At 47.2% G+C, this 24710-nt stretch overlaps 1 protein-coding gene across 1 annotated transcript; it reads right to left on the bottom strand.

Annotated features, from left to right (window-relative positions):
• Nucleotides 1-1042: 1042 nt before the first annotated feature.
• gpatch1 (G patch domain containing 1) lies at nucleotides 1043-24701 on the bottom strand. Its single transcript, XM_069901959.1, has 20 exons — nucleotides 24578-24701; nucleotides 22630-22770; nucleotides 21507-21592; nucleotides 20740-20900; nucleotides 17594-17718; nucleotides 15885-15943; nucleotides 14991-15242; nucleotides 12106-12253; nucleotides 11850-11929; nucleotides 10971-11175; nucleotides 10101-10340; nucleotides 9031-9209; nucleotides 8365-8492; nucleotides 7141-7274; nucleotides 5850-6010; nucleotides 5113-5308; nucleotides 4489-4611; nucleotides 3031-3212; nucleotides 2699-2823; nucleotides 1043-1577 (listed from the first exon to the last, which is right to left on the bottom strand). The coding sequence occupies exons 1-20, from the start codon at nucleotides 24684-24686 to the stop codon at nucleotides 1547-1549; spliced, it is 2865 nt and encodes a 954-aa protein (XP_069758060.1). The 5' UTR covers nucleotides 24687-24701; the 3' UTR covers nucleotides 1043-1546.
• Between the last annotated feature and the right edge of the window lie 9 nt (nucleotides 24702-24710).

Below are 24710 nucleotides of genomic sequence, written 5' to 3' on the forward strand. Positions count from 1 at the left end.
AATACCAAAATGCTGGAGGAACTCAGCCACTCTGGCAGCCTCCATATAGGAGGTTACCGACATTTCGGGCCTGTGCCCTTCTTCAAGGAATAAGTAAAGAACAGGAAGGCTTCAGGGCGGCACAGTTAGCATGGTTAGCACAATGCCTTTACAGCACCAGCGATCAGAACTGGACCAGGGTTCGAGACCCGCACTGTCTGTAGGGAGTTTGTACTTCTCCGGGGGCTCCGATTTCCTCAAACCGTACTGCAGGTGTAGGTTCTTCTTTCTTTGGCTTGGCTTCGCGGACGAAGATTTATGGAGGGGGTAAAAAGTCCACGTCAGCTGCAGGCTCGTTTGTGGCTGACAAGTCCGATGCGGGACAGGCAGACACGGTTGCAGCGGAAAATTGGTTGGTTGGGGTTGGGTGTTGGGTTTTTCCTCCTTTGCCTTTTGTCAGTGAGGTGGGCTCTGCGGTCTTCGCTGTTTACATCCGGTACCGCACGGATGGCAGTCTCTTCAATCTGAGGCGCCTGCAAGCTCACACCAAGACACAAGAGAAACTTGTCCGTGAACTACTCTTTGCAGACGATGCCGCTTTAGTTGCCCATTCAGAGCCAGCTCTTCAGCGCTTGACGTCCTGCTTTGCGGAAACTGCCAAAATGTTTGGCCTGGAAGTCAGCCTGAAGAAAACTGAGGTCCTCCATCAGCCAGCTCCCCACCATGACTACCAGGTGTAGGTTAATTGGGTGTAAATTGGGCAGCATGGACACTGTCCTGTACACATAAATTTAAAAATAAAGACAAGGCTGGCTGGGAGAGTAGTCCAGGCCAACAAAAGGTGTTAATTGAATATATTAAGAGGAGAGGTGAAGGGAAAGGCAATGGGGTGGGTTTAACGGAAGCCAGAGATGTTAATGCCATCCGGTTAAAGGATGTCCAGAAGGAAGATGAGGTGTTGTTCCTCCAATTTGCAGGTGGTCAATTTGCAACCTTCCTCTGAGGCAGACACTGAAAGCTGGGACATGCATTTGAGCATTACAAAAAGCATTACTGGTCTCAGTTCAGGTGAATGAAACAACTTTATTTCCATCTCTGTTCAGAAACTGTACAAACACTGATTCACTCAACACAGGATCATGAGTCCAAGCTGGGCAAGGACAGCTTTAGCAGCCCGAATATCCAGTATTCTCTCCCCACAGATGCTCCCTGACCATCAGAGGAAATAGACATAGTCTCCAGCCCAGCGCCTCCATTACGTGCCTAGCACCACCATTGAGGGAAAATCAGCTCAGCCTGGGGTTTAAGTCAGTCAATGGAGGGAGGGATATTCCCACGGTCAAGTCAGTGGAGGGAGGGGGGTGATGCTCCCCAGGTCAGTCAGTGGAGGGAGAGGGCGTGTTGCCCCCATGGTCAATGGAGGGATGGGGTGATGCTTCATTAGCAGAGCAGTCAGTAACCATCTATCTCTGCAGCTGGTTACTGCAAGGACTGTCCAGCAGTCAGGTTGCAGTGCGGGCTTCTGACCATCGTGATCCTCTCCTGGACAGGCTCACCACCATCTCTCTCAATGCTGCGTCAACGGAACATTCTTCAACCTGCAGACAAAGAGAGCCAACTTTAAAGTCTCTCATCAGGTATCGTGATACAGTGCAAACATTCATTCTATGTTGAAACCAGAAGATGTAGAGTCCATGAGTTCAACAGCAGAGAAACAGGCCACGGCCCAACCTGTCCACGTTGACACGCGAGTTCCATTTGTCTGCATTTGGCCTATATCCTCCAACCCTTTCCTAAGCAGGCACCTGTGTAAATGTCCTTTTAATGTTACAATTATCCTTGCCTCTATAGCTTCTTCTGGCACCTTGTTCTATAGACCCACTCCTGTGTTCAGAAATTCCTCCCCTTTAGTTTTAGACTCTTTCGCTGTGGGAAAAAGACTCAGACCATTCACCTTATCTCTACCCCCCAGGATTTTATAAAGCTCCACGTTCTCCCTGCAAAAATGTAATAAAACTATTGCAGATTAAATTAAACAAATTCAAAATATACAAGTACATCCATTAGGTTTTTTTTCTATGCTTTTTAAAGTACTTTGCCCTATGATCCCCATGCACCAGCTCACATCAGGCAAGGATTCCCCAGCCAAATACAGACCTAGACTTACAATGTGGCTGGAGCAAATGTGACCCAAAGCATGTGCTGCCAGAAGCAAATATGGTCTGGTACAAGCACAGTTTGTTGGGAGCATGCCCTGCCTGCCAGGAGCGAGCACTGCCTCATGCACATGCATCCCGCCATGAGCATGGGCAGGAACCTGCGTGGCCCAGAGCACGTGTGGCACACCTGGAATCCATCAAGTCGTGGTCTGGAGGGAAGGATTTTAGAAACATTCAGAAGATTCTTAGAAGGCATATGGATGTAAGAAAAAGAGGGTGATGGGTATGAAGGAGGGAAGGGTTAGATAGTGGTAGACTATGGTTACATAGTTCAGCACAATATCATGGGCTGAAGGGTCTGCCCTGTAGTGAATTGTTCTATATTCTAAGCCAGGTAAGTGATGGTTTCAGTTGTCGATAAGCTGGTGCTGGGGCTGAGCCTGGCTTGGACACCGTCAGTGCAGCACGACGTCCTGTGGATTGTGTTGACTGCGCAATGCTCTCAGTGAGGACACAACGGTTTGAGGGGGCCTGCCACAAAATCCCCATTAAAAGCTCACCTCTTCAGCAGATCCACCACGGCCAAGGGCCTTGATTCCTCCCCCTCCCCTTCACTGCTGCTGCTGCTGCTGGGGCTCCTGCCCCTCACCTTTCTTCTCTGTTTGTGCCTCTTGTGTTTCCTTTTCTATAGAAGCCAAAAATAAACTAATATTACCAGGTAGTCCCTGGCTGTTGAATGCCCAGCCATCACCCATCTCCCACAGTGGTAAGAACCGCACGTCACCCCTCCCCCACGGTGTGTAAACTGTGACAGAGTGAATGCAGAAGCAGATCAGTCTACTCAACCCCACGCCACCCAACCCCATTCATCCTGTGCTCAACCATTACTGACCATGTCCTTTTTCTGCTTCTTTGATTTCCGACGGTCCTTGTGCTTTCTTCTCTGTTTCTCCTCCTGGTGGGTTCTGTGGCCGTGTTTCTCCCGCTCTCTCTCCTTGTGCGTCCCAAGGCCACTGTCTCTCCCCTGTTCTCTCCCTTCCTGGCATGTGGTGCTGCCCGTGTACATCTCTGCTCCTAGTTAGGGTGGACAATACCTGGTTACCTATGGTAAAAGGTTACTGACACATTTCAGCACTGATCTACAAGCAGACCTGAAGTCCTTGTCTACACTCTTAAATGCTGTCTTCACTCTCTCTGACAAGATGTTCCAGCAATTCCCTCCTCTCTGAGAGAAGGTTCTCCTCAGATCTCCTCCAAATCTCTTCACCCTCATTCTTCAATCTAGTTTTATCTGCCCCTGATATGGGGAAAGGTTTCTTGAAGCCTCCCTATCCATACCATCAATAATATTGTATCCCCGTCAAAAACATCCTCTCCACATCCACCCTGTCAGAACCCCTCAGTCACAGTCATACAGCAACCAGCCTTTCAGCACAACTCTTCCATGCTGACCAACTTGACATTCTGAGCAGTCCCATTTGGACCATATCCTTCTAAACCCCTCCTGTCTGTCCAAGTGTCAAACAATGCCCACTACTACAGCTTCCTCTGACAGCTCATTCAGATATAGACCACCCTCAGTAAGAAAGATGCCCCTCAGGTCCTTCCCCTCTTACGGTTAAGGGGGTCCCTGTGGGGGGGGAATGGGTAGTTCCCTGTGTTTGGGGGGTGTAAGGTAAAAACATCATGAGATGGGACCGGAGAAGGAGTGACTCCTTCTCCGGTCCCATCTCATGATGTTTTTACCTTACGGGGGGGGGAAGAAGGTCCCCTGTATTTTTTTTGGTGGGGAGTCCTCCATGTTTCTTTGGAGGAGTTCCCCGTGTTTTGGGGTGTCGTAGTGCCCCTCCTAATGTTTATTGGGGTCCTAGTATTTGTGGGGACTCAGTGCCCCTCCCAGTGTTTGTGGGGACACCAGTTTTTGTGGGGGTGCCAGTGGAAATCTCCATGTTTGCGGGGGTCCCAGTGCCCATCCCAATGCTTGTGAGGGTGCCATTGACAGTCTCTGTATTTGAATGGACGCCATGCCCATCCCAGTTGATGGAGTCCCAGTGGCGATCCTAGGATTTGAGGTGGTACCATTGCTAGTCCTAGTACCAGTCCCTCCACTGCTCTAAGGGGAACAACCCCAGTATCTTCATATCAACAGCTACTCCACATCCCAGAGACCATTTTGGTCAATCTCACACCTTCAGTGAATTGTTGACATTCTTGCCAGAACATAGGACACCTTTCTCCGGCTTGGGTGCAGTCAGAGTTTGAAGGACAGAATCCTGCTGTTTTTCCTCAATAATTCAGATGGTTAATATACCTGCACTGCATGAGGCCTTTCCAGGGATTCTGGTCTTACCATAAAGCAGAGCTGGAGGCAGCCGAGGCCCAAACTCTTCACTGGATGTCTGTGGACTGCACTGCAGGGGCTGTGTGGTGCCATCAGCTCTTCTCTCTCCCAAACCCTGTTCCTTCACCAAACCTTCAAGAAACAGAAGACCTTCAGCCAGATGGAGCAATAACTACAAGGTCACACTGAAAAGAAACATTGGCAACATCTGCTTCAGTGAAGTCCACAACACGAGTGATGTCACTGGTTGTACTCTAGACATTCAACATTAGAAAGATCAGAAGAAAGCTCCCTGCACGTGAAGTTAAACAAGAAATTCTGCAGATGCTGTGTTTGTAGTTTACACAAAAACTCAGCAAATCACAGAGTGTTTTTCATGTAGCAAAGATAAAGAATCATAACCAACGTTTTGCCCTGAGCAAAAAACAGGCTCATACCTTGATGAAGGGCTCAGGCCCTAAATGTATTCTCTCTTTCACACACACATATGCTCTCTCCCTTTCTCTTTCACACCAAGTGAATCTCCTCCTACAGTGTCCCATCAAATCCGCCCACGTTAGAAAGTATTAGAAAGAAAAGCAAAATGACTGTCTTGACCTGAAGTGACAGTGAAGCTGAGAGACAAGCTGGTACCTGGCTGATCAGCTGCGGGGACAGCTTGATGACTGGGCTTCACTTCGTCTCCCCGCTCTGGAGAGGCATTCGTACCACTTGCATCCTCATCTTCTTCTTCACTGGAAGATGATGAAGACTTTTCCTCGGACGAGCTGGCAAAGATAGCTTGGAATAAGTCCAGAGGGGGACGGCTTTCTTCCTCTTCAACTTCCTCCTGCAAAGAGAGAAAGGGGTTACCCTACAAATAAGTAAGATCCCGAGCTGGGGTCTGCTCGAGGGTGACCTGGCTGGTGAATGGGTGCCAGGTGCTCGGAGATGAGTTCACTTAGGTGGGCGTGTGATGGTTAGGATGGGCACAATGGGCGGAAAGGCTTCTTCCTGTGCATGCTTGATCCAACAGCACTGTGTGTCAATGGAAGCCAAAGCTGGAGTTAGGAAGTACAAGTTGTGAGCTATGCAGACCTCTTGAAGGTATGAAAAGTCAGCATTAGCTATGAGTCTGATCGGGTCTGGGGGCTTGCAGGCAGGTCAGGAGATCAGATCACAGGTGGGTCACTAGGATGTCGTACAAGTGTCAGGTCACGAAGAGCCGGGGACACCAAAAGCTGACTGTGAGCAGTATTCAGGAAGAACAGGCAACTTTGTGTGGTAGGGCAGCAAGGAGCTTGTTGGTATAGCTCACTCCACCCACAGGGCCATCTGATTTGCCCACAGGGCCTCCCACCTGCCCCCCTTGGACTAAGTTGTCTCTGCACCTCATCGTTTACTTGACTTGCTTGTTCGGGTCCAGGACCCTCTTTCCTCTGCCCTAGTGAGCTGCTTTCTGGGCCCGCAGCATGGCTCTGTCCTGTTGAATCTTTCTTCTGGTCCTCTGCTGATATGTCCCACCGCGACTTTCGCTTTGATTCAGGAGCTTCTGATGTGACAGAGAGCAGATAGTTCAAGTTTATTTTCATCTGACAGTATATATCCACCAGATGAAACAGCATTCCTCCGGACCACGCTGCACACACGTTTCTCATAAATTCAGCGCATAATAATCATGTACATAGACAAAAACCGACCTCCGACCGCAGTCCGCCCACTCATCCTGACCGCACCCACACCCATAGCTCTGATATGTTTGCTTTGCCCCATCTGCCTTACAGAAGAGTCTCATGGCTCCAGAGTAGGTCTCTGCTAACGATGCAAAGCAGGCCAGGAGCCTCTGTCCTACTTCCTGGAGAACGTGTCGACCACCTTCCAACGACATTCTTCCTCCCCATCTCTCAACACTGCCAAATGCTGCATGTTCCCTGCCATGACACTCTTCCCAGGCACCTCACCTCACACTCCTCCAGATCAAACCCCTTTGCTTCTTTTGTGCCCATCCGACCAGGCCATCAATGTCTTACTGCAGTCAGAAGCTCTCCCTTCACTATTAAACACGGGTGAATGCCACCTCATCTTCAGACTTCTCTATAAAACTCCCTACATTTAATTCTAAATGAATATATACAACACAAAGCTGGGAATCACATGCTGAGCACTACGGGCCTCAGTTAGAGACAATGGCCAACTCCTGCCCTCGTGATTTATTTCTGGTCCCAATTCTTTTCCCAGTTAGTTTCATGTTCTTATCTTTTGATTCTTTTAATTTAACAAGCCCAGCCGGCCTAAACACACCAATGTGACCAATTAACCTACTAACCCTGTACACCTTTGAAACCAGAGGACCCAGAGGAAACCCACGCAGATATCAGAAGAACATACAAACACATTACAGACACCACTGGATTCGAACCAGGGTCACTGGCACTGTAATAATGTGCTAACCGCTACACTAAACACCACCAGATTCAAACCCAAGTTACTGACCCTGTAATAGCATTCACACCAACCATGCTGCCCTTTATGTTTTGATTTTTCATGCCATTTATTATTCACTCAGTTTCAATACCTGGCTGATGGAGTTTACAGGTTCTTTCCCTTCAATCCCCCGGACACTAACTCTATGGCATGAAGATCAGGCCACTCTCTGGTTTATTTAACGATGGACAGACTTACTGCATGGTTTATTTGATGGTTCAGCTCCACTTGTTGTTCCCGTTCCACTGGGTGCAGGAACTGTGGGCACAGTTAAGAAGTTGAATACTGAATATTTGTCTCTTTTCACTTTCAGCAGTCCAATAACTGTTGACCTTTAGAATAAAAAAACACAAATAACATTACTCTCAGATGGATGGTCTAAAGCTGACGGGTTCACTGGTATTATAATTCAAACCAACAGATCCAGTAACATCCTGGTGAATCCCTTCTGTGTCGTTTCCAGTCTAATATCACTCTCAGGTGACAAGAACAATGTTAGAGTGGAGACAGAATGAAAAGGATGAGTGACCATGGGAGATTAATGGTCAGCAAGAATATGGTGGGCAGAAGGGCCTGCTTCTGCCCTGTGTGATTCCATGACCAAACAATATTCACTCATTGGCCAAATTAGCTCACCTCATTCACAACCAATTCTGTTGTCACCCTGGATTTCTGGTTTAAAGCCCGGTTCCGAATTTGAAACAAGGAGAGAATTGAGGGAGCGTTGTATTATCAGAGAAGATGTACTTCAACGGATGCTGAAGGGTCCTAAAGTATTTTGTTCAATAACCTTCATTCAACTCCTGAAGGGTTATTTAGAGGCATACTTCAAGTGATATTTATGAAGCAATGATTACCCCATGATGTAATTCTGTTGAAGCTGAGCTTGGGACACAAAGGCCAGTGTGTATCCTGACACTGTAGCTATCTTGGGTCGGGATATGGGACACTCAGGCCAGCATGTACCCCAACTCTGCACGTACTCAGAATAGTAATCTGGGTCACTAAGGCCAGTGTGTACCCCAATACTGTACATACTTAGGGTAGGGATCTGGGACACTAATGCCATTGTATACCTCAACATTATACATACATACGTTCGGGATCTGGGACACCAAAACCACTGCATACGCCAACACTGTACATACCCACGGTAGGGATCTGGGACACTAAGGCCAGTGTGTACTCCAATACTGTACATACTTAGGGAAAGGATCTGGGACACTAATGCCATTGTATACCTCAACATTGTATGTACATACATTCAGGATCTGGGACAGTAAAGCCACTGCATACACCAACACTGTACATACTCACAGTAGGGATCTGGGACACTAAGGCCAGTGTGTATGCCCACACTGTAAATACTTGGGTAGAGATCTAGGGCACTAATGCCAGTGCATACCCCAACAACGTACATACCCACGATAGGGATCTGGGACATTGAACCGTTTGCAGAGTAGTTTATCAGGATGCCACTCAAACTTGTCTCTGGTCAGAGCCCCAAACATCTTCATTTTCACAGCAGCCTCCTTGTCCTTGACGTCACCCTGTGCAGAGAGAAGACAGAAGTCAACTGGGAGTTCACTGATGCAGCCAGATTGGGATAGGGCACACCTCACTCCACAGTCAAAATCCAAAACAACCCTGCCCTCAGTGGACTGGGGAGGGAGGAAGCTCATGGTGGGGCAATTTCTCCTATGGTGTGGGGAGTCTGGTGGTCTGGTGGGAGTCAGTCTTAATTGGAGGGCATCATAGGGTCCCCAGGTAACTATGAAGGCAATAATGGGAATTAGTGTGATTTTATCCTTCCTCTGCTTTGCTTGCCACTCCACTCCGTGCCTTGTGACTGCAGTGAAACACGAGACAGAATCAGGTTCTTCCTGACCTCTGCAGGGCAGTACAATTCACAGAGAAGCATTCAACCAGCTAATTATTCGCAACCATGTGCCGGAGTTGTTGAATAACAAAAGAGCAGCTCCTCTCTCGATGGGCAGTGGAGGTGTGCTCAGCTAGGGCCCTCAGACAATTCCAGTGCACCCCTGCACACAGGGTAGAGCAGTTTTTCCCAGTTCCCCACTGATCTACCTCTTGTTGTTCCAGAACCTCCACCTGGTCTGTGTCTTCTGCGTGCTTGGCACTGGTGAAACGGGAGGATAGCGAGGCACTAATGGGGCGATAGAGAGCAGCGGCTTTCCTGAACTCGTCTCGCTCATGTCCCTGTTCCCATTCCGACTTGCTGGGGTCAAGGCTGCTAGCCAGGGCATCTGGGGGAAGAATAAAACACAACAGCAGCAGGGTAATCGATGAAATGATAGGGCAGTAGCTCAGACCGCGCTCTCCCTCCTCACACTAGATGATTACAGCTTCCTCTTGTTTGACCTGAAGGATGGATACACTTGGAAAGACCATGATGCCATGACAGGAACACGCAGGTCCATGTCACATAGATCACAAAGGGTCAGGGTTCGCTGCTTGGTCTAACTCATTCTTACCAACCAAGATGCCTGCCCAAGCTAGTCCCATTTCCTGTGTTCAGTCCATAACCCTCTAAATCTAGCTTGACTGCGTACTTGTCCAAATGTACTTAAGAACTTCGTCACACCATGAGTCACCCAGCACCTTCCACCTATGGAGCAGGAGACCACAGCATGATGGTTTTGTGGGAGGTCACCATCCTGAAACCATTCCTGCATCCCCCTCCACAGATGTTGCCTGACCTGATTATCACATCCAGCATGGCCTGTTTTTATTTCTGATTTCCAGCAGTCATTGTTTGTTTGGGCAATGGCCTTGGCCTGGTTTACCATGATAAAGGCCACTGTGACTCCCACCCTGGGTTTAGCGACAGCATTCCAAGTGAGGGCAGGTCAAAATATCACAGGTTTGGAGCTGCTTCATCTTAGTGCCAGAGTACTTAGGGTGATGTGAAGTTGCATCTTGAAGATGGAGTATTGAAGGCCACTCAACCCCTCCAGCTTGCTTGGTCCAAAAACAAGAGTTCTCAACATTTTCCTGTCTCTTGATTCTCACCATCACACCAGAGGTGCAGCTCTGAATGCTCCCCCCTCTCCCCAGCATTGCTTGTGTTTAGCTGGGTCAGGGATTCAGGGCTACAGCGGATGACACGTAAGAGGCCTCGACTGCAACCAACTCACCTCTCTGTCCTGCATTCAGCTTCCTCAAGTACTCCTCATACCGCCTCTGCTTCTGCGGATCCTTCTGGAAGGGTTTAAATCCACTCCATCCAGCAAGTCTTTCCCTGCTATCCAGCAGCCTCAGCTGTGAAGCCATGGGCTGGGATAGATGTGGGCCAGGAACACAGCATGCTGCCTGCTGGGTCTTCTGGAGTCTCTCCCGATCTTCTTCAGCTAGAAGGTCAAACACTGAGCGAGGTCCTGCAGGGACAGATGGACCTAAACATCACTCACTGACCAGGGACATCCTGCTCAATAGCCACTGACAGTGGTCCGTTGATAACCAGAACCTATCGACCCCAGTCTGTTAATAACCAACTTTTCAACTTAACTTTTTGAAGTAACACAGGGGATTCTGTACAATAGAAGGGGTCTTTCTGGGAAAGGGTGGCCCAGTGTACTTACAATACGCTGCATGGAGCCTTGTCATGTGCCCTGGTCTCTCTCCCCTCTCTCCCCAGGATTGTCCCCAGGGCCCTGTTCCCTCTCACTACCTGGGACTCTGCCCCCACCTACTTCCCCAGGGCCCTGTCCCCCATCTGCTCCCCCAGGACCCTGCCCCCCATCCACTCTCCTGGGCCCCTTCCCCTACTCCCTGGGGATCCCCACCCCACTCCCCCAGGGCCCAGCCCCCTATCACTTCTCAAAGTCTATCACTCTCATTTCCTGGGATGTTGTCCTCGACTCCTTGCTGGGACATTACCCCCGCCTTCCCTTTCCTCACCCAGATCTGCATCCCTCCTCAGCTCTGCATTCTCTCACATGCTTTTTGCTCACTGATGCTCCATCAGCTGTGATCCCATCCCTCCCATCAGGGTGTTGGTTCTGTACCTTGGAGAGCTCGCTCTCCAAGCAGCTCTCTGCGTTGGGTTGCGTTCAGCTGGTGACGCCCCTTTCCTGCATCATTGGAGCTGAGTTGTCCCATCGATTTCTCAAGTGCCTGTGCCATGGTGGCACTGATCGTGCCCTGACTCACCATTGGCCGGAAGTAGTGAACAGGCCTGTAATCCCTCGGCAGATCAGGAGGTCCATACACCTGGGTAAGCAGCAAGCTGTTAGACCCTGGGGGAATGGCATAGCTCTCGCCTAATCCTGACAAAAGAGCCGTTCACCCTGTGGGGCATGATGTAAGCGGGATTCCTAGACAGAACAGGAATGACATGCTCACCACACAAAAATCTGACATTCCTTTGCAATATGGGGATCTAACAGAAAGCAGGGAGAACAGAATTAACTGGAGATAAATGGAAGGCTTGAGGTTGGCACAAACTCTGAGGCCAGAAAGGCCTGTTTCCTAGCTGTATCTCTCCTGAACACTTTCTCTACCCCTCCACCTCAGAGAGGGGATCAGCCAAAACTCATGCACGGTTTGACCATTGAATGTTCAGCTCTTTGTTTCCATTCTGTTTTCATATTCCCACTGAACCTGCTTCTTTGTGACTATTCATCACCACAGCTCACTACCTGACAAACAGTACCCTGCCCACAACTCAGAAAACATAGGGTAGAGGACTAAGGAAACTGGGGCAGCTGCGCAGAGGTCCCTGTCAGCGACTGGCTGAGCACACAGAGGGTTTCACTGGCCCTATGGTGTCTGGCAGTCCTGAACCTCCTGTAACCATCAAGGTAAATGATGCAGCAATGAAGCCCGTCAACTCATTCAGAACTTTGCTGATCACATGCGGGTTCATAAGGTGATGGTGCAGTTACCATGATGGATTTGGTTGTCTTGGATCCCAGATGGAAGCCCTCTAGCAGCTTTCCGACATATCCAATCTGATGAAATGAACCTGCAACACACACAGCATCTGGTTTAAATTAAGGACAGTTTTTCCCCTACCCCCCATGAGGTTGAAAATTGTGGAGACCCTGTCACCACTTCAACTGCTCATTCACTTAATAGGCTCCACATCATCCCCAGATCCCCCACACTAAAGGAAGCCCCTCTCAGGCTACCTGCCCTCACCTTTTGCCTTCTTGAACTGCTGGGGAGCTGTCCATCCAAACAGCCCATCTTCCGGCTCTTCCTCCCTCAGCACCGAGTCGTAGCGTGACAGTGAATCCCTGGCATAAATATCATCATCATCTTCCTCTAGAGCACCCACACCGAATGCCTTTAGAACAAATCATGAGATCGTGTCTTCAGCACAGAAATCCAAACTGCCCATCCATGTGGTCAGGGCCCCCTTTGTTCTCACTTTCCATACCACCAATTGTCATGTCCTCCCCTCCCAAAGAGATAACTGGGGTGAATGTCTGCCAAGCTGCCTGTCTCCCCTCTGGCGAGCCTTGCTGTACTAACAATGGCTGTGCATTATCTCTACTGTTAAGGACACTCCCCTTGGATATAACTGTATATGCATCTATTGTCTTCCATTATTGTACCATGAGTTTCGGCTAATAAAAGCCCTGATTATTGTTTGACCACATCGTCTTTGTCTACTTCATCAACTGGTACTTCATTTACACCACCAGATGCAACCCAACCCCACCACAGTTCCAAAAGAATAATTTCCTCCCCCACTCCCTGGCCTGCTCTTCCTCCACCTGGGGTTACCATGCTCCCTCAAGATCACAACTCGGTACAGAAAACAATATACCAAAAAACTCAGAGATCTTCCTCCTAAGTAACATAAAAAAACAAAGAATTTGGACTTGATTTGGATGGTGCACAAAAAAGATTTGTTAAGATAGCTCTAGCCGTAGCAAAAAAATGTATTATGTCAACCTGGAAATTGGAAGATAATTTGAGAATACAACAATGGTATATAGAAATGAATAAATGTATTCCATTAGAAAAAATAACATATAGTTTAAGAAATAATATTGAAATATTTGAACAAATATGGGAGCCATACATGAAACACAATAGAGAAAACCTACCGGGGACATTTACCACCTAAATTAACGAAAGGAGAAGGAAATGAAAAGAATTGACTCAGTGGAATTTCTTGTTTATTTTTATTGAATGACAACATTGTTTGACTGGTTTAATGTATCTTAGATTTTGTACTTTAAATGAATGGGGGGGGGAGGTAGGGAGGGTGGGATGGGAGGAGGGGGGGAGAAAATGACACTGTATATATTTGAAAAGGAAAATGTATGTATCTTGGTCAATGTGGTTTATGGTGTGAAAAATAAAAAAAATTTTTTTTTTTTTTAAATCACAACTCGGTCCACCTCTAATGTCACTGCCTGTTTGTCCTACTCTTTCCACTCTCTTACTGACTTGACATTTTAAAAAATATTTTATTTAAAGATTTTTAGACCATACATGAGGTGGAATACAAAATTAAAAATACATAAGTAGACAAATTTATGCTGAATGATGGTTGTAATCCAAACCCACCCACCCAAAACAAACCCTGAAAAGAGTGTAAAAGAAAAAGAAAGTTGAAAGAAGAAAGATAGATAGAGTGGAAAAATAAAAGAGGCAGCTGGATTATCAATTAATTATTTAACTAGTCTTTTTCTTTGGATAAGGTTAACGTGGACTCGAGGTCTGGAAGAAATTCAACTAAAGAGTTACACCTGAGATCTGTAAATATGGTCTCCATATTTGCAGAAATACATCATACTTATTTTTTCGGTTGTAATTCATTTTCTTAAGGGGAACACAGCTATGCATTTCTACATTCCAGTGTGAATCAGTTTTCCAAGTAACTGCAACACACTTTCTGGCCACTGCCAATGCAATTTTAACAAATTCAACTTGATATTGAGATCATTTCTTATCCCCATATTATTTCCCAGTAAAAACAATTCTGGGTTTCATGGAAATGAAATTCCAATTTGTTCTAAAAAATGTCCTAAATCCATCCAAAAAGGTCTCACTTTCGAACATGACTAAGTTGACTGCAAGGAAGTTCCTAGCCCTCGCCACATCCAAAACATTTATCTGAAAAGTCTGACTTTAACTTATTTAATTTCTGTGGCATGAGATATAACTAATGCAAAAATTGTATTTGAATTAATCTAAACCTTATATTTATTGTATTTGTCATACTGTCTTTACATAAATCAGACAAGTTTTGCTCATTAGTACTTAGATTTAAGTCTGATTCCCATCTCTGTCCAGACTTATGAACCCCTTGTTGGAAGTAAGAAATACATTGCCAAAGTGAATTTCTTTGTGGTTCCCCTTAAAATCAGTCTCCACATCACTGCACTTTGATAAAAACATTGTTGGCTCCAATTTTTCCCTTATCTATGTTCTTAATTGAAAACAGTAGATTATGTTGTTAAGGATTCCATATTTATTTTTTAATAGTTCAAATGACATAAATTGCCTGTTTATAGCAATCCTCACTATATCTGATCCCTTTGAGACCAAATCTCTAAAATTTTATTACCCATTGGTTTGAATCAGAGGTGTTTTAGATAGATCTCCTTTTCTTAATGATTCACATTGCTGTTGACTTTCCACTCCACCCCTCACTATGTGATTACAACCACTTCCCACTCCATCCCTCAATGTGTGATTACAACCAGCTCACCAATGAGTCCCTTGAGTTCCCTGAGTGTTCATGATTACCTTTTCCACTCTATCCCAACATCTGCTCTAACACTTCCCCCCCACCCCCCCCAGCTCTAACCTGCTTCACTAACCCCCAGCCCCATCCCTCCCCAACTGCGCTCTCATGCTGCCTGTTCACCTATTCCATCCAGGTAAGCTGATGCCTCCATTTTAAAATCATTACCTCCGCCAATGGTTGTCGGCTCCTCCCTGACCCTACTCTCCACCGCCCCCCCCCCCCCACATCCTAATCCGGCATGACCACACTTCCCCAACCTTCTACCCCTCAATAGATGGGTACTCTAGTCAAGAGCTGGACATTTCGGCAGACACACCTGGCCAGTGATCCCCAGTTTCCTTTCCCTGCTGGGCAGGGCATCGCCCAGGAGGCTGTGTGACCGGCTGGAGTCTGTGTGGAACATGGTGCCAAGCTCCTCTCCAGAGGTACCATACAAAGCCCTGCGAGGATCAATGCCACTGTACCCCAGCCCATGCCGGTCGTCCTTTGGGATGAAGTCCAGCGGCATCACGTCCTTTGGAGCGAAGGTGACGTTGTCGGGCAGGTACTCCTCCCCTTCCTGCTCCTCCTAACGCAGTGGCAATAAACAAATTGGTAAGAGTAGAACAGTACAGACAAGAACAGGCCCTTCAACCCAACATATCTTTGCTGACTCACCACCTGGACGCACTCCTTCCCACTGCTTCATGCTGGCCATCAACACTTAACTCTCTCAAGGCCTCAACCTAAAACACTGACCACACTTTGCCTCCACAGATGGTGCCTGACCCACTGATATTCTCCAGCGGTTCTGCTTTTTATTCTAATGGATACATATTCAAAGTGTTCCAGAAGATTAGTCAAGTATTATTTTCTTGACATAAATCTATGTTGACTCTGTTCATTTACATTATTACTTATACCCTTTATAATAGACCAGCAACACAACTTCACTCCCACTGTTGTTAGGCTAACAGATCAGGAGTTCCCTGTTCTCTGTCCTCAAGCAAGGGTTCATCTGCTACCCTCCAATCTGCAGGAACAATTGCTGGATCTGTGAAATAACTGGAGTATTCACTATGTTCCTGGCCACACTTTATTATGTTTGCAGGATATCTGTGCACAGATCAGGTGACCTCACAATTACCAGGTTAACCACACACACCTCAGGTACTCACATGCCAACCAACCGATTAGTGAATGACATGGGCATTGAGAATCCTCAGCGTACCTGTGACTGATGCAAGCCTTCATCTGGCAGGGAACACCCATACACTTTTTCCTTCGTAGCTGTGGCAAACAATGTGAAAAAGTGCGTGAGAATGGGTCCATTGTACACTCTGAGCACTGTCAATGTACTTCCATGGTAGAATCCTCAGAGAGTTGCGTGATGCGTGACCAACTGTCCAATGCGATACTTGCTCGGTATTGCCTGGATCTCAGGGCAGAATCCGATAAGAATTGCTACTCTGATCAACTTTCGTCGAGGATTTTACTGAACTGAAACAAACTCCCTCCTATACAGCTCCTGCTCATTTTTCCCTGATGAATTCTACCAACATCAACACACAAACCTCAGCTAGTGGCTCAAATCTGTGGTTTAGAGCAAGATTTTCCCAGCTGCCCATACTAAACCCCTCACATAATGGTGACCCTTCTCCTTTGAGCTGGAGGTGGGGGTGACTTCAAGATCAATCAATGTTGGCCCTGCCCTCAGGCCACAATTCATTCTGCAGACTTTCAATCCTGTGCAGCACTCACCAGAACTGGAGCAACATCTCAGGAATTCACTGGTACTTCTCTATCTGTACCCTTTCCATACAAATGGACTGTGACATTTCACCCTGCACCTGTCTCTCTCTCAGATAATGGGTAAAGATCTGATGGAATTATGGCAAAGAGGTGATTGAAAGTTCTTGTAGTGTCCTCAGGAACTAACAGTTATCCCACATTCTACAACACTGAGAGATTACCTGGTCACTGTGTGAGCTTGTAGTGTACAACTTGGTTGCCGCATTTTCCACCATCAACAGTGGCATAAATGATATCAGTGTACCTGAGGGACTGGGAGAGAACCTGTGTAGTGGGTCCTTCCTCTGTCAAGTTTACAACCTGTTCTCTCACCAACAAGGTGCAGCCCAGGTGATTTCAGGTAAAGGCATCATCTTCCCATGTTCCCTTAGGCCCACCTGATCTGTGCCATTTACACTGATCCTATCTCCACCCCACATTCCCATCAACTTAATCCACATGCTACCCTAGAAGCAATTTACAGCGGCCAATTATCCTACCCACCCGCATATGGATGGGATGTTGGAGGAAATTGGAGTACCTGCAGGAAACCCACGTGTAATTATGGAGAACATGCAAACACCACACAGACAGTGCTGAGGGCAGGAATGAACTCAGGCCCTGGCATTGTGAGATCAACAGCTCCACCCACTGCAACCCAGCTTCTGAAAGGGCCTATCATCAAACATCAATCCAGCAGGGGGATAATCCAGAGAACACCGCCCTACTTTCAGTCCAAGCCTGACCCAAATTGTTCTGTGGAAGGACTCAGACAAATTTCCATGCTGGCTGTAGTTGGTTGTGGTGTGAGACCTGACCACAGTCTGATCCAGGTCCCACCCCATAGGTTACAACTTGCTGAGGGACTGCCACACAGTCAGGAGGTTCCTCTGGACTATCAAATGTAGTAAAAGACCCTGTAGGACAGTTTTTAGGTGGGTGGGAATTCTTCCTGCATCCTGTGCCTGATGATTATCCCTCAGCCACCGTCACTGGAACAGACAACTGCTCAGCTGAACAAACACATTAAATGCGGCAAATGTAACCACATTATGGCCTCTGGGGCATCCCAATCCCAATCCCTGCAAAGAGCCATAGAAATACAATTCTTTCTTGCATCTAATCTTGGGTTTTTGAAAGCATACCAACCATGAGGGGTCATGGGATGGCCTTCCACAGATCGCTGCCTTTGAGCAGTTCTCTTCACTCGTGGCCCCAGCCCTTGTCCTTCCTTCCAGCCCATCTTCCGGAGCAATTGTACACCGATTGTTATCCTGGTCAGAATGTTAGACACATTAGTTAATATCCCGGATGAACAAATCTGGTTGATAAATGTAGTGAGATCAGTGAGATTAAACAATAGACGAGCAGCAAGAGGGGCAGTCCCCTCCCTTCATTCCCATCATTATAGAGCATAACAGCATAGTACAGGTCTTTCGGCCCACGGTAAAAACTTACTCAATAAACTAAACCTTCCCTACCTCACATCATTAACCCTCTATTATTCTTGTATCTGTGTGCCTAATAGTCTCCAAAATTTCCCCATTGTACAGCCTCCACCACTACCCCTGACGTCTCCCCCAAACTTTCCTCCCCTCATCTTGTACAGCTGTCCTCTAGTATTTGCTACTGTCAAGCCAGGAAAAACATGCTGGCTGTCCACCCTATCCATGCTTCTCATAATCTTGTAGACCTCTATTAAGTCACCTTTCATTCTTCAAAGAGAAAAGCCCCATGCCTCATAAAACATGTTCTCCAATCCAGGCAGCATCCTGGTACATCTCCACATCCATCCTGTAATGAAGTGACCGCAACAGGCCAATCCTCAGGCTCAATGATGGACTGGTTGTTGAAGCAACTCCTCAGTTGCTGCTTCAAGGAGTATTAAGCACAGATAATTCTCCCCCCACTCCCCCAACAGAGTAAGACAAGGCAGCTCATGATCACCATGGACACAAATTTCTATTTGTCATGGGCCTGAGGCCAAAGCAACTTCACCATCAACCCCTCCACCTACCTGACTCCCTTTCAGACCATTCACTATCCACACCAAGATGTTATATCACTATCTCTGCCCATCAGGGTGGGAATGACCCTGCCCCCTCCACTAATGTGGCTGCAAGATCACAGGATCAGCCCTCCACCCCAGCTAATTACCAACTGGTAAAGGTTCAATTATTGTCACATACTACATTTAGAATGTAACATACGTTGTCTACCATAACTGGGTACTTTAGCCATTGCAATGGGGCTAGGAGAAAGGTCACCTAAGTCATTGCCCCTTTATCTTTGTCAGTACCCCCCGGTTAGAAATCCCCCTCCCCCCAACATTTTACATCCAATGTTTACTTGCAATTAGAAAAGCACGGACATCGTGTCTTTGTGTGGGGTGGATCATATCACATGGACTCGATTAAGTTTTTTAAGGAGATGAAGATGATCGATGAGGTTAGCCTCTGTGGAACCCTCATAGAAGGCTGATCCAGGAGATTACAAGTAAGTCACATTGGATCCATGGCGGTTTGGAAGATTGGGTTCAAAATTGGTTTAACCATAGATATGAGTAAGGTAATAGTGGAAGCTGTTATTCTGGCTAGAGGTCTGTGACCAATGTGTTTCACAGGGATCAATGCTGAGACATCTGTTATTTGTACATTCTCGACACATCTGCGTGGGCTTCCTCCAACATTCCAAAGACGTACAGGTTAGTAGGTTAATTGGTCACATGGGTTTATTTGGGCAGTGCAGGCTCATGGGCCTGTTACCTGTTACCATGCTTAATTTCTAAATTAAAATATTTGTGGGCTGCTTGATAGGTTTGTAGATGAGACAAATCAATTGTGAAGCTGTGAATAGTTGTCAAAGGATTCAGTAGGATACAGTTGAGCTACAGATATGGGCAGAGAAATGGCAGATAGAGTTTAATCTAAAACAAGCATGAGGCATTGCACTTTGGAAGATCAAATGTAAGAATGTATACAGATAAAGGCAGAATCTTTAAAAGAAGAAGGATTTGGGGGGGTGGGGGTCAAGGTCTCTAGCTCCCTGAAAGTGGCCACGCACATTGATAGGATGGTAAAGAAGGAATATGGTATGCTTGGCTTCATTGGGTGGGGAAATGAGTATAAGAGTAAGGAGGTCATGTTGCAGTGATATAAAACTTTGGTTAGGTTGCACATGGAATACTGTGTGTAGTTCTGGTCACCTCTCTGTAGGAAAGATGTGGAGGCTTTGGAGAGGGTACAGAAGAGATTTACCACAGTTGCCTGGTTTAGAGGATACACGGGGAGAGGTTGGACACATTTGGGTTATTCTCTCTGGAGTATAGGAGGCTGAGGGAAGACCTGATATAGGTATATAAAATCATGATAGGCACTGATAGAGTAGACAGTCAGAATCTTTACCCCAGGGTAGAAATGTCAAATACTGAAGCATAGTGGTTTAAGGTGAGGGGGAGGAAGTTTAAGAGAGATGCATGGGGCAAGCTCTTATCTCCCCACAGAGATTGGTAGGTGCCTGGAATGGCTACTAGGGAAGGTGGTGGAAGAAACTAGAGTAATGTTTAAGAAGCATTTCAAACAGGTGTTGAATGAAGGGATAATATACATGCAGATGGGATTAGTTCAGATTGGCATCCTGGTCAGCACAGACATGGTGGGCTGAAGGGCCTGTCCTACTCCATACTGCTGTGTTCTGTATAGAATGTTGAATTTTTTAGGGGCATTTAGAATTATATCCAGGAGGGGATTTTCAAATGCCCAATATACAATATGCTCTTTTGACCAGTGTTGGAGAGAATGCAGCGGAGAGTTGCCTGGATTGGGGGACATTGGTTATAGTGAAGAGTTTGGACAGGCAACGCTTAAGGCTGGAGCAAAGGAGGCTGTCTATAGAGGTATAAACAGCGTAGATATACCATGCACCATTCTATCAGTATCACATGCAAGAGGTCACAGGTTTAAGGTGAATGGAAGATTTAAAGGGGATCTGAAGGGAATGGTTGATTTTACACAATGGTTGATATCTGGAACTCACTGATGGAGGAGGTATGTCCAAAGTGTCAGACAACGTTACTTCACCCTGCCGTGAGATTTAAGAGCAGTGTCTCCATCAAGTTTCTTGCAGTCAGCATCCTGACCCTGTTTATATCTAATGCACGCAGATAGTACAGAGGTCAGCTACTGTCAGAGGGTCTCATCTCCTGACTCATAGCCTCTCTATCAACTTAGTCAGGTCAGTGACAGCTACCCCCTGGTCATGAGTAGCCCCCACCTGGTCCCCAAAGATTCTCTCACTTTGCAGCGGTGATCAAGTCATCCAAGATAGTAGCCCCAGGGATCGGGCCTGTCACACTCGCCAGTGCTCGTGACTTCTCTTGCACCTCATCTTTCGCCTTTGAGGCAAAGTCACTCGTCGTCACAATTCCCCTGGGTGCAATCCCATGCTCCTCGAGATCCTTCAATGCAAGCAGAATCACCCATTGTCAACACAAGTCATGGCGCGTGGCAGTCTGAGAGCTGGCTGCCAACTCCCAATGCCCGGCTCCCACATCTCCTCTCCATCATTCCTTCCGAACCCTTTAAACCCTCCTCCATACCTCCTCCCTTATTCTCCACTGCCCCAACATTTCACCTTCATTTCTCCCTTCCAACCCATCCCCCTCTCCTCCTCTCCACTCCTAACCATTCACACCCTTCTTAACCTTCATCCTCCTCCCTAACTTCAAAAAGCCCAACTCTCCCCTCCCATATTCACCCCCTCCCTTCCACCACTGCCTCCTAACCATCACACCCCTTCCTAAACTTCCCCAAACCCCTCTTCCATACCTTCCCTCTCCTCAACCTCCACTCCACTATTCCCTCCCATCACTCTCTAACCCTTCTTCCAAACCTCTCCTCCCTTTCAACCTGTCCCATCCCAACCATCTCCCCTCCACCACCTCCCCTACTCCAACCCTCCACCACCCTTCCAGCACTTGACTTTCACCCCTACTCCTTACCCTCCACCTCCCTCCCAAACCAACACTCCCTCCCTCCCCAGCACACCTTCCTTCACTATATACCTCCTCATCCATGAAGTGCTCAGGATTGAACAGCTGCTTCTCTGCCTTTCTCTGCCGTGAAGACACGAAGGTCGAAGGCGTCCATCCTACACACAGTCACCACATCAGCCTTGCATTCCACATGGGCTATGCCACACAATTCCTCACGCGGGTCGGGGAAACAGGCAGTGTGATACGGTTCACAAGCCAAAACACAGGAACAGCTTTATGTGAGCAGAGTAGAAGGCACCTTGGGGGCATGTCCATACAGAACTCACTCACCTCCCTCTCCAGGAACCTGACTGCTGCCTGGTTACTTAGCCAGGCTTCTCCAACAGACCTCCCAACTCACCAGGAAGGACAAGTGAAACACTGGTGCTCACAGGTTCCCTCCACACCATCCTGATCTGGAAACATTCGGCCGGCCCTAAATCCTGGAATTCTCACCCCAAGCCCCACCTTCACCACAGCCACTGTGGTTCATGAAGGTAGCTCACCACCCACCTGCAAGGACAATTAGCAAGGGCAATAACTGCCGCATTTGTCAGCAATACCCAGGTCTCAAGAAATGAATAATTAGAAAAAAAATTAAGCCCACCAGGGGGCAGAAGCTAATGACTGCTCTCAAGTAGGAGATACTTGGAAAATCTTGATGGGGTAAACGCAGCCTCTCAGTCACTTTTACTTTCTCTCACCTTGTGGACTGTGCGTACAGAACTTCCTCACGTCAGTCCATGTCTCACCTTGGTGAGCATGCATACAAAACCCCCTCACCTCATTCTGTTTTACCAAAAGAAGTATGCGTACACAACTCCCTTATCTCATTCTGTCTGACCTCAAGGGAGTGTGTATACATAAGTCTCTCAACTCACTCCATCTGACATCAGGAGAGTGTGTGTACAGAATTCCCTTACCTCATTCTGTCTGACCTCGGGGGAATGTGCATGCATAAGTCCTTCACCTCGCTCTATGTCTCACCTTGGGGAGCGAGCATACAGAACTCCCTCATCTCTATGTCTCACCTTGGGGAGTGAGCGTACAGAACTCCCTCATCTCTATGTCTGACCTTAGGAAGTGAGTGTACAGAACTCCCTCACCTCACTTATGTCTGATCTTGGGGAGTGTATATGCAGGATTTCCTCACCTTCCTTTGATCCCACAGAGTTGAAATATCCAGCTGAGAATCCCCCAGTGAATGCACCATGAAAGCGCTTGTATCGTCCCTTCTCATCCTTCACAGTCTGCTCCTGCAGTGGAATTGGCTTCTTTAGAGAGGTCCCCTGATCTATTAAAAAAAATTCAGTAACATTGGAGGCAGTCCAAATGAGATTCATCAGGCTTCTTCCTGAGATGAGAGAGTAGCCCTATCAAGGGAAGCTGGATAGTATGGGTCTGTATTCTTTGGAGTTTACAAGAACAAGGGATAACCTTATTCAAACATATAAGATGCTATGTTGGCTTGACAGGATAGATGTTGAAGCCAAACAATCTCAGTGGGTCAAGCAGGATCATCTGATGAAGAGTTTTGGCTCAACACGGTGACCATTCTTTTTCTCTCACTGTTGCTGCTCCACCTGCTGAGTTCCTCCAGCAGAGAGTGTCTGGTTTCAGATTTTAGCATCTGCATCTCCTTTGTCACCAGAATAGATGTTCAGATATCTTCACCAATGGGAAAATTATGAACAAGAGAGACAAAGTAACAAAATAAAAGGACAGCATTTAAAACTGAGTCACAGAGGTTTACAGCACGGCCCATGGTGACCAAATTGTCAACTCAAGCTTGACCCATTGCCTGTACTTGGCCCATATCATCAAAACATTTCCTATCCACAAGTTCCATTGACGTTTTGCCTCAAAGGTAGTAAATCTCTGAAATTCTCAATCCTAAGGGAGTTGGAAATTGGATCATTAAATATATTTAAGGTGGAGATAGATAAATATTTGAAAAATCAAAGAATTCAGGGTTGCGGGGAACTGGCACAGAAAAGAACAGATCAGCCATAATTATTTTGAATGGTGGGATGGGCTTGAGGGACTGAGTGGTCTCCTCTTGCTCCCATTTTCTTGTTTTCAATTCAGCTTAGAGAAAAATGAAAAATTTGTAATTGAGTCAGAGCAAAGCTCTGCTGGACCCCTGCATTGCTGCTTACACAACCACAGTCCTCCATCCCCATCAGTATCACCGCCGGGTTGAGCAGTACCAGGTGGAGAAAAACGATGATCAATGATTTCGTCCAAAAGCCATCAGGATAAGGGATGAACCTTCATCGACCACACTTTTTCTCCCATGCTGCTTGACCCACTGATTTCCTCCAACAATGCATTTAGCTTCAGATTCCAGTGTCTGCAGTCTCCTGTGTGGTTCCATCAGAGATTGAATGTTTCACAGAATCAAAAGCACTGGAATCACTCAGTAGGACAGGCAGCATTTGCAGAGAAAGAAGCAGGATCAAGGCCCTGAGAGTTCTACTGGAATCATGAAGTATTTCTCTCCCACAGATACCGCCTGACTTTGTTGAATGTTTCCAGCTTTCTGTTTTTACTACAGATTTCCAACATGTGCAAATTGATAATTTCTCACCACTTCTACAGGAGGTATGAGCTCCCATCATTCTCCACCAGCTCAGTGTCCATAGCAATAACTTGCTGGACCCAGAAGCCCCCATTCGCCACTCACACCTCCCCCAGACTGGTCTTAAGCAATTTTGGCACTCCACCTGCCTTTCAGATACTGGGGTGGGGAAGAGATGCCATGCCTTTGGAACCCCACTCCTGACCAGGTCCAGTGGAAGGTTAGGGCATAGCTCCGTTGCAAGCTGTGGGTAGCATGGAAACAGCACCAGGTCTCAGCCTCATCCCCCAAGGCCCGGTTAACTCTCCTCCCTGGCTTGGTAATACACTCTCCAGGATTACCATTTCCCTCTCTCCCTACCCACCTCAGGTTGGATTTACCCTCTCTCTCTCTCTCCCTCCTCTCAGAGCCAGATTTATCCATTCCCTCCACCCACTGAGCTCAATTTATTCTCTCCCTTCTTCCACCGCCCCTCACCCCCATCCCCACCCTCTCTCCCCATCCCCGGTGCCGGATTTACCCTCTCGCTCCTCCAACGCCGACCCGAAGTAAACAAAATCCTCCCCTTCCTCCTCCTCGGCCGCCGCCATCTTTGGGAGCAGCGGGATCTTCGACACCTTCCGGGTCATCGAGACTTCCGGGTCACGGTGGAG

Source organism: Narcine bancroftii, chromosome 10 (assembly GCF_036971445.1).
Source record: "Narcine bancroftii isolate sNarBan1 chromosome 10, sNarBan1.hap1, whole genome shotgun sequence".
NCBI lineage: Eukaryota > Metazoa > Chordata > Chondrichthyes > Torpediniformes > Narcinidae > Narcine > Narcine bancroftii.

Excerpts from the sequence above, each read along its gene's own strand:
- gpatch1 (XM_069901959.1), bottom strand. The coding sequence starts at position 24,686 with ATGACCCGGAAGGTGTCGAAGATCCCGCTGCTCCCAAAGATGGCGGCG. Across the intron at positions 12,254-14,990 it reads AACTGGGGATCACTGGCCAG|GCATTCGGTGTGGGTGCTCT; the intron begins GTGTGTCTGCCG and ends TTTGTTCTAAAG. Across the intron at positions 8,493-9,030 it reads AGGTTCTGGAACAACAAGAG|GGTGACGTCAAGGACAAGGA; the intron begins GTAGATCAGTGG and ends CTCTCTGCACAG.